The sequence below is a fragment of the Schistocerca cancellata genome, chromosome 6, assembly GCF_023864275.1.
Source record: "Schistocerca cancellata isolate TAMUIC-IGC-003103 chromosome 6, iqSchCanc2.1, whole genome shotgun sequence".
Lineage (NCBI taxonomy): Eukaryota > Metazoa > Arthropoda > Insecta > Orthoptera > Acrididae > Schistocerca > Schistocerca cancellata.
The window spans coordinates 346,136,300-346,147,053 of NC_064631.1; the positions used below are offsets into that span (position 1 = coordinate 346,136,300).

A 10,754-nucleotide genomic window follows, 5' to 3' on the forward strand; every position below is an offset into this window, starting at 1 on the left:
GTGGCACTGTCTAGTAGCAGAAGACAATGCTGTACTCAACATATGACTGGTTAAAATTGATCTGATGAAGATACCTACGAAAGGTGTTCCCTATAAGGAATGCTGATGAGGAAAGGATTAGAGTCCACTTTAACTGCACACATTTTGTCTTTTCTTCCAGCTGAATTCTAGAGTAACAAAGACTACAAGACTGACTAAAACTATAAGTTTTCTATAGGCTTACCAGCTACAATTTATTTCATTCTCACTATGCATTTCAGAGGTTTAAATCTTTATCATCTGGTGGACTTACGTGAATTAACAAACACATACAATGTGTGTTTTGTGTATGACTTTGGGTAATTGTGGCACTGTCTAGTAGCAGAAGACAATGCTGTACTCAACATATGAGTGTCTTATTCATTCCAATAATTCCACCACATAACAGAGATATAGTGGAAATAAGAGAAATTGTGACCGGTAACAATAAACTTCTAGTTCTAATTGGCATCAATAACAGCCACAATAGACCCTAACCTAAAATGCTTATATGTAAAAGGGATTAATTCCTCAGAAATTCAAATGGCAAGGTACATTTCTTACAGCTGAGACTAGTAGCAATTATGAGATCAGGTGCTGAGTTTTCCACCATCACTATATTATCTACCTAGGATTTCTTTTTGGTCTTGCACAAAAAACAATCTATTCTTACAGATGATGTATGCACATTGTTTACTGAGGTACTGTCAGCAGCTATCAAACATCACGAGGATTGCAAGTGCACCTAACCATCACGAAAAGCAGCGTGTTTCATAAAATTACCCAAGTTGTACGTTTGAGGAACATGATTTTTCACCATTAGATCTCATGCAATCCCTAAAAAACAATGCCTAGTAAAGTACTTTGGGGTGACAGCTCTACTTTATGTAATCCAGAAAAGCTATCACACTGTATCACAACTGAGATGAGTATTTACAAGTAATAAACCTAATTGCACACTACTTGGCCTATAGCTTTTGATAACATGGTTCCCTACTTTTGTACCACAATGCTAGTTTTGCACCTGGCCACTACGAATCTTTGTGCTCTGACAATAACAAATAATAAAGCAGTGTAGGCTAGTAGAAATGACAAAATGCTTCATCATGCAGTCAATCTGCGTCAAAGTAAGAGATGAATTTTTTAGCTACACTCCTTGGAAGAGTGCAGCTACAGTACCCAATGAAGTGTGTACCTCTTATACTTCTGTAAACAGCTAGCACAGAATTTGCACATATGTTCTGCCAGCAGTGAATGAGAAAACACAGCTTGTCCCTTTCCCCTCCCCATTGGTAAGCCATACTTCCGCCACTCTCTGTGCCCCCTTCTACTAATTCAAAAAACTATTCAATTAACTTTGAAGGCATCACTAACATTCACGGGTACAAGCAAGATGACTCACAAGTGAAGAACACAATGATTTTATAGCCATGTGTGTCCATCAAAACACTAAAATTCTCAATTTACATTAATCAACTTTACTGATGTCCTCTTTGGAATTAGTTTACCTTAATTACATTTTCTGAAACACTGTGTATGCACACGTGGAAGTCACATGAGCTAAACAGGTAACTAACTACAGATCCATTACACCCTTGTCAATTTTATTTTTCAACATAAATACTGGAATGGACGAAAATTAGGTTTTTGAATAATACAGAGAACAAAAGAGTTCAATATCATTTATTGTTGTGTGCTTTCAAAAGAATGGGTAAGCATCGCTCATGTCAATAATTTAAGCTGCTACACGCAGAATTCTCTTGGTGGCGGCCTTTTGGGTATATGACCCATTGCAAATGTCTGTGCACTAAATGAATTTCGTTCAGATTCCACAAGTTCATTCATATTAGTATAAACATCAGTTTGTACAGCTGACACGTTTCCTACTTGGGCACTTTGCTGTGTAAAACCAGCAGGCTGTTGAACTGACTTATCAAATGACATCTGTTGCGAGTTGTTCGCAAAAAAGTTGCTCTTATTCAAGTTTCCCGTTTCAACATGGAACACATTGTTTGTAACTGCACCTGTGCCACCATACATGGGTGTTGGCGCTGGTGTCTGTCTATTTCCAAACACGTTAGCTGTAGGAATGCCTTGTGCTGTCACGTTAAATACACTTCTTTGTTGAACAGTTTCTCCAGATCCGCCAAAAAGATTTGGTGTGTTGTTATTGTTAACGCCGCTAACTGCAACCGCCCCACCACCAAATAGACTAGGTGTTGCTCGCCTCTCCCCACTATTTGATATGTTGAAAGAGAAGTTTGCAGGTGGTGCAGCAGGCAACGGCGCGAAGTTTGTTGCTGTAATTTCACCCTTGAAAAGCTTTTCAACGACTGCATACGTTTCAGCAGTAGGATGAAGAATATTATTTTTCTTCACCTTGTATGACTCGTGGAGTTGCTGGATGCGTCTTTTACATTCGTCAACAGAACCTGACTTCACAGCCTCGTACATCTGCCATCGCACTTCCTCAGGAGAGTAATCGTCCAGACCTGGATAACATGGCTTCTCCTTAAAAGGAGCAAAACATGATAGCGGCCATTGCCCACCCCGCTCACTTAGATTCAACTCATTTATAACAACTTGCATTAGATCCCGTATGTTGGTGAGAGCTGGATTCTGAGGGGCGGTGTTGTATCTGTTTGCACTCTCATGATACTGTCCACCGTACGTTCTTCTGTAACTACTCGTTGGTGATCCTTCGTTTTCATATTCGCGGTATGAGTGTTCATATCTACAGTTACTTCCAAACTTACATATGCCTTGTAGAAAGTATCGACATACAACCATCTTGAGCACTTCAAAACGTACTTCCCGATCACCATCAGCACCATGCTGTTTCCCAAAACAACCCAAAGACTTTTCTGCTAAGAACTTCAACTCTGCGTTGCTGCAAGGACGTTCGTTGAAGAGAAGGTCAACATCCGTTAAGTCTGAGTTCCTAAATGCAACTAAAATGACGCCAGTGGCTCATGCTGCAGTAGAGCTGTCAGTTGTCGGTTCCACATGCTGCATTCAATATTCTAGTGACTCAAAATTCATTATGGCGTTGGTTTGTCAGGAATAAGTATTTGTCGTTTACATTGGGGGAACGGAGTCGTCGTCTGCCGACAGCAGGAATTAACCTACTTTTCGTTAAGCTTTTGCATTTTGAGCTTTTGCACCTTCAAAGTTTATATTTTATTATTTTAGTTTGTTTCCCTGAAACACTGCAAATTTGAAATCGCATAAACGCAGACTGTCTTTGTACTCTCATGATGCTAGATGTATAACCTTTGGAAAATGAACTTAGGAGCCAAAACCGGTCGAGACATTAAAAATAATAATAATAAATAAATAAAATAAAAGTGCAACTGATGCGTTTCCGGATTTGCCCCACAATGCTGCTGCACAAGCTAGACAATAAATCACACTTACTAATGTTCCATAGCGACTAGGATATTGTTTCTGTTGAAAATAGAAAAATTATTACAGTTTTACAGTAACTAGCTAAAGAAAAAACCTACAACCTGTGTAAATAACAACGTAAATCGATGAAGTAATTTTTTCCTTCCTTTTTTTCAGTAGCGAGAAAGTCTGCTCTGTTGTTTTGACATTGATTCATGCTTAAAGAAAAATTGCAATAGTCAAGAAAGACAGGATCTAGATATTTTCCTATAAATATTATTTGATATGTTTGCATTTATATATTTTTGCTAACAAAAAAGGTCAATGTTTTGAAGTGTTTGGAAGGCACTTTTGCTGTTATTTCACTTCTCAGCACTTTACCGTACAAGATGTATCGATAATAGCCATTATGAATTTTTTCTTTGGCCATTAATAAACTTTAACATTGATAGGTCCTTAATTCTAATACTCTGCTCTGTCTGCATGAATCAAGGGTAGTACCTCATAACCTTATTTTCACTGTTTGGTATGAGGCTAAGTGAGTGACGTTAGGTTGATTCCTGTCTACTGTGAACACACCATCACTTGATGGTGACATAGCCTGCCTTCCTGTTAAGGTATTTTGTATTATATCTGCATTTATTTTTGCTCGAATAGATTATATTTATATTTTGAAGCTGTGAAATAGTTGGGTTGAAGGGGTATCAAAGTTCTGCCAGCCCTCACCTTCCCTTCGTTTGTAACTGCCAATAAGAAGCCTTTGGCTTAGTCCGGATTGGTCCACAGTTCTAAGCGCACACAATTGCCGCAGTGACAGCTATAACACTTGCTACAGCCTAGTACACACAAGCTGGAGTCTTCAACATGACAACACCTCTTAGGTGTCAAATACAAGCTGGATGCTTCGTTGCACATTAAAAACAGTATTCTCGAAAAGGCCCCTTACACAGTAAATAACAGTGTCAAACCATCATAATGTTGACTAGGAGGTCGCCTATGAGGTCAGTACTAGAAATACTGACAAGCAGTGTTGGTACACTCGAAAATATTTTCAGTATTGTCAATACATACTAAACATATGAGGTCTGGAATTGACATTTTGACAATATCCGCCATTCAGATGTTGGCAGAGCTCCGTGAACCATCCACATAGTATAAGTGTTCATTGTTTATTTTTTAGTTCATCTTTGAACATAACATTCAGTTATTTTAATAGTCTTTTATAACAAAACAGTTTTAATAAGACAGTGCAGAGGCAGTTTTATCTATTATTTTAGGGTGATAGTGGAGGATTCATTATGGCAGTGCTTCCTTTATTAATTTGAAAGCACAGTAGGCCTCGGCATAAATATGTGATGACTGCAAAATACATGTCCATGTCACCACATTATCACAAAGCGTAAAAAAGTTGGCTTTTTTGCCCAAATACGAGTATAACATTGCAGAACAGATATAATTACTTTAGAGGTTTCAGTAATGGGTCTCCTAATTTATTGTTTTTGCTTATAATTACAGAACTGAACTTCAGGCATTTTAAAGACCCGCCTTCCACTCGAAACCTCGAAGTTTCAACTAATCTGTCCCATCAACGTGTTTTGCTTCCATTTTTTATGTTGTACCAAAATTAATAATTTGTTGTAATATGAAGGACTCATCCAAAATTATTTTATGAAATCTTTTCATTCTGTGTTTTAGTTGGTAAATTAACATATGAGAAATCGCTTCTTTTTTCAGCGATTCTTAGACACATTACGCCAAACTCGTTTTTGTTTTGTTTACCAGATACTGCTAAAATAGCTGGGACACTTCTTGTAAAGTCACATTCCCAACTGACAGTATTGTCAATATTATTGATGGTATGAGGGTTGCTTAAACATGCAACAGTGAATTTAACACATGATAACGAATCACTAACATCTTTATATTTAAATATCCACAAATATAATTTTAATTATTGTCGAAAATTATGAAATACGAAAACAGAACATTGTGCACGATGCAGAAATCAAGTACCATAACTGACAGGACGTGTCGTATTCTCATACATAAATGCAATGCTATGATTAACACATGTGCACAAGAATGAATCAGCAACGCTATTCACATTTAAATAGGAAAGAAAAGAATTTTAACAAATGACGAAACTATGATACACGAAAACTAAACATTGTGCAGCTTTCGTGTATAGTGCAGAACGTATATACAAGTTAAAAAACAACAAATATAAAAGATAATTACTGCGGGCATGTGATGCGTAACAAGCAACATGTAAGAAGAACGGACACAACAGGGGTTCATCCTAGCGAAGATATGGGCTTCAAATGGGGAAATCTATTGAGATTAGTAAATTTGATGCAGACTATTATTACTCAAAGTCTGTGAACAAGTATTCGAAAACAACGAGGCTGTTCGAATGTTCACATGCTTCTGTCTTGAGCACTTATGGAAAGAGGTAGAAGGACAGTGAAACTACCACTAGGCGCTAAATGGTTGGATGTCCACGACTTCGCACAGAACATGGGGTTTGAAGGCTAGTCTGCTCTGTAAAGTACGATAGATGGTGATCTGTGGAATCTTTACCGAAATACACAATGCTGGTGGATGTGCAAGTTTTCAGAGTACACCATTCACCATGCATTGCTGAAAATGGAGCTCTGCAGCAGAGTACTCCTATGTGTTAACATGTTGACCCAACAACATCGTCTATTACGATTTCAGTGGGCACAGGACCATCGGGATTCGACCGTTGATCAATGGAAAAGTGTTGGGTCTTCGGATGAAACAGGTTTTTTCTACACTAGATCTATGGTCGTTTCCACAAACGCCGCCATCGAGGTGAAACGAGGCTCGAACCATGCAGCGCGTCAAGGATGCAAGCTTTTGTGAGCAGTCTTATGCTATGGGAGACATTTTCCTGCGATTGCATGGGACCTGTGGTAGTATCAAAAACACACTGATAACTGTGAACCACCTGCATCCCTTCATGCTTGATATCTTTCCTGACCGTGATATCATCTTGCAGCAGTATAATTGTCCGTCTTTCTGAGCCAGAACTATTACAATGGTTTGAGGAGCATTATAATGAACTTGCGTCAATGTCTCAGCAACCAAATTTGCCTGATGTAAATCCTATGGAACCCATCTGGATCGCTATTGGGCGCCATCACCCTGTACGCAATTCAGCAGCCCATCATTAATGCTGGCCCGTCATTTACCCGAGTTACGTGACCTGTGCATAGAAATCTAATGACACATACCTCCACAAACCCACCAACAAACTAGTGGATCCCTGATACACTCAATGTATTTCGTTCCAAAGATCGACAAACAAGCTATTAAGCAGGTGGTTATAATGTTTTGGCTCATCATTGTATACTCTGTGACTTACAAACTTTACTGTACGTGTGAAAGTCCGTTAATCGTTTCATTCATCTGACATAATCCGATGCTTGCAGGGCTTCGTCATTCATACTTAAATAACGACATGTAGTGTCAAATATATCAGATTTTAATCTCTCAGTGCGTTTTTGTCAACCACACTTCGTGAACAATCAACAGACACACAAAGAAAAAAATCCAGATAGACTCAAAGAAAAAATACTTGCAAGTAACAAATGAATAATCGAATAGTATACTGCAATGATTTTGGTTAAATATTTCACTTATTCTTTGTGAGTATAATCCTTTTCATACTTTATCGCATTTTCGCCAATCACTTCACATTGACCCCAGAGTGTTAACCACAGTTAAATGTTTCTCTGTAGCATACGGTTAATGCCAGTGTAGAAGAAACAGTGTGAGAACAGTGTAAGCGAGTATATTCACTAATGTAGTAAAGTCCAAAACTCACAGAGAGTATAGATTTTTCTAAGAGTGCTAAATGTTCATGTCACAAATTGTATTGAACATCTGCCAACCACAAGCACCCATTTCAACCCACCACAGTACAGATGAAACGTGTTAAGGACTCTATCACCATTACACTGCATCATGAGTGAAACAATAAAAACAGTTTCACATGTATTGCAAAGTTAGTAAGTCATATATTATTTAGCTTTCCAAGATGCTACTCCAGGCTGGTGTAAAATGAGTGTGAACAATGGAAAATACTGAATGTGAAAATTAAGATTTGGCCCTGTCTGACTACCCCCTGAAGCAGATCTTAGGATCTCTTAATTAATTAATTAATTAATTCATTCATTCATTCATTTTGTATAGGTCATCTTTGGACCACATTGTTTCAACTGTCTTGCTTTACGTGTTCGGATGTTTGCCCAGTGCTCCAACATTTGTTCTCGGTGTTGCTCCTACCTCTCCTGGGTCCAAGCCTTTTCTGTTTTTAGTTTTGGCTTTTCTTGGAAACCCTGCCACGCTATAAGTTTCTCCTTGAGTGGGACACACCCCAGGATGTCATCATCCCAGGATGTCATCATGGGTGATTCCCACTTCTTTAAGATCTTTCTCCACCTCTGTGAACCACGATCATTTTGTTTTCTTCTCCTAAAAGTAGTTGACCATACGATTGGTGAGTCTTCCAGATGTCATTCGGGTCATATGTCCATAAAACATAATCCTTCTTTTCCAGATGGTATCAGTTATCTTCTCTGTGTGGGAATACAGTTCACAATTATGACATCTTCTATATTTCCCATTCTCTTTTATGGGACCTAATATCTTTCTCAAAATATTCCTTTCCTTGGCCTCCAGTTTTTCGATTAGGCCATTTTTGTTCATTACTAGGCATTCAGAGGCGTACAAGACCTCTGGATGGAAAACTCTTCAGTAATGCCTTAACTTTGCATTGAACGGTACTGATCATTTGCTGTAGAGGTTTTTGGTGAAATGGAATGCCATTTCCATTTGGTTCATGCGTGATATGAAGACGTCTTTGTCTGATAAGGTGGCTGTTACCCATTCTCCGAGATATTTAAACTTTTCGACTTGCTTAATGTTACCTTCACCCTCTACAAGCTCCCTTAGTGGTGAACCTATGTTTGTCATATATTATTTAGCTTTCCAAGATGCTACTCCAGGCTGGTGTAAAATGAGTGTGAACAATGGAAAATACTGAATGTGAAAATTAAGATTTGGCCCTGTCTGACTACCCCCTGAAGCAGATCTTAGGATCTCCGTTTTCTCAAATGAAATTTGGAGGCCAGTCTTTGTTCTTGTATGTTAAGCTCATTAATCTGTCTCTCAGCTGTTTCCATGGAGTCAGAAAAAATTGCAATATCATCTGCAAAAGCGAGACAATCGATTTCAAGATTTTGTTTCTTGTAACCCAGCCTGACTATTTTTAATTACTTGGTTTTCCAGTTCTTTGCACCACTCACAAATCACCTTCTTGGGAGCACAGTTGAAGAACAGAGGTGAGAGCACATCTCTTTGCCTCACTCCAGTCTTGATTTCGAAAGCTTTTGATGTTTCTCCTCTAGATTTCAATTTTGAGGTTGTGTTGGTTAGGGTTTTTTGGATTATCGCTTTGGTCTTCTTGTCTAGGCCAAGTTCTTCTAGAATTCTGATCAGGGTTTTACGATCAATCGATCGTATACCTTTTTAAAATCCACAAAGGTCACAACAAAATATTTATTCCTGAGCTTCGGGTACAAAAGGATGGATTTGAGGTTAATTATCTGTTCGACGCATGATCACCCCTTCCTGAAGCCTCCTTGATACTCTACTCTGGGTCTAGCTGTTCTTCTATCCTAGTTTGCAGAGCTTTCGACAGAATCTTATAGGTTGTTGATATGAGAGATACCACAATAGTTATTTACATCTGTTCTGTCGCCTTTCTTATGAAGAGGATGAATTAGAGCAGAATTCTTGCCATGTGGGAGTCTTTCAGTTTCCCAAATTTGGCTGATAATTTCTGTTAGTTTATCTACTGCTTTATTCCCTGCAAACTTCCGAAGGTCAACAATTATAGAATCTTCACCTGGTGCTTTGTTGTTTTTAAGCAAGTGAATAATTAGCTTGATTTCCTCTTTGTGGGTGGTGATGAATTTGGGTGGACCTCTATGTAATCGGTAAAAGAAAATGTGGAGTTTGGAGGTTAACAATTCAGAAAAGCTGTGAAGTAATTCGCTAATATCTGGCAGTTGTCTTTATCATTGTAAGCTAGCTTCACATTTGGAGCTTTGAAGTGTAGGCTTGGAGGATGGTACTTGGTGAAATTGGCCCTAAAAGTTCTGTAGAAGTGTCGTGTATTTGTCTTCTGGAAATCTTGTTCAATTTGTGCCAACTCCATTTCCTCAGATGTATAGTTCACTCTCCGTATGATCCATGCGAAGTTTTTTCTAGCATCCAGGGAGTTAATTTTGTTAGCTATATTTTTCATGGTATTCCATCTCTTAATAGTGATGTTATTTCCTCCTTCTTGCTCTTTAACATATAAATTACAGCATGAACATAAATGAATGATTAAAGTATCTAGTAACTACTAAATGATAAATGTTGTTTCTGTTTATACATTTATTGTAGATTAAAACCCCTTCATATATCACAATGTTTATGTATCAATGTCCAATGGACATAAAGAGATACAACAGATTTTCCTGACTAATATTACTGATTAATTGCCCAAATCTGCCCCTTTTATGTCTACACAATCTAATATAAATAATGTGAGACGACTGACATCATCTAGGTATCAAATACTAGAAGACACTGCTTTCAGAGATGATCTACAGTGGTATGCAATGTCAGTGAAAATAAAGTTACGTGATCACAGCTGTCCAAATAAGACGTAGCAATTAGCAATATCACCGTTTGTACTGCGTCCGGTACGTCAGAGTGCTGGTTCTCATACACGTCTGTGATGACGGAAGAACTCCAGCTACAAAATATAAAAAAAATTCATTCAAACACTAGGATGGCAGAGGGTGGTCCTCTGATTAGTATAATCTAATACTGTCTTCTCCTCTCTGCGTTCTAGAGACGAGAAACGCGTACTCCCAGCCACAAGGACAGAGTACAGATTGAGAGCAAAGATAGCAAGTTCATATGTACCAACAAAAGCTGATACTGAGCGACCGTCCAAGCATGCACTCAAAACAGAAGGCCTTTTTCTCTCCACTGCTGGCTTCCCAGCAAAGCTCAGGTCCCCTCCCTTGTAACTGCAGAAGGTGAATCATATTCTCGAAACCAGGGAATATTCTCCCTCTATACAGATTCTTCCGAACGCTGACCAAAGATATTTTAGTCTTTTGTCGTCTGGCGTGGATAGTTTGCCAGGAAATACCTATACTCATTAATTTGGAATTCATGCAATGGTACACTTCTCAGCATAAAAATCCTCAGAAATAACCCAGCCCGCATTTCCGAGGTAACGCTTCCTTGTTCCTCTCTGT

The 10,754-nt window shown here is 38.5% G+C and overlaps 1 protein-coding gene across 1 annotated transcript; it reads right to left on the bottom strand.

Moving 5' to 3' along the window:
- Nucleotides 1-1,626: 1,626 nt before the first annotated feature.
- Nucleotides 1,627-2,903, bottom strand: LOC126191529 (nucleoporin NUP42-like). Its single transcript, XM_049932432.1, has one exon. The coding sequence runs from the start codon at nt 2,806-2,808 to the stop codon at nt 1,762-1,764; it is 1,047 nt and encodes a 348-aa protein (XP_049788389.1). The 5' UTR covers nt 2,809-2,903; the 3' UTR covers nt 1,627-1,761.
- Between the last annotated feature and the right edge of the window lie 7,851 nt (nt 2,904-10,754).

Bases quoted from the DNA above. Each gene is read 5' to 3' on its own strand.
- LOC126191529 (XM_049932432.1), bottom strand. From the start codon at position 2,808: ATGGTTGTATGTCGATACTTTCTACAAGGCATATGTAAGTTTGGAAGT.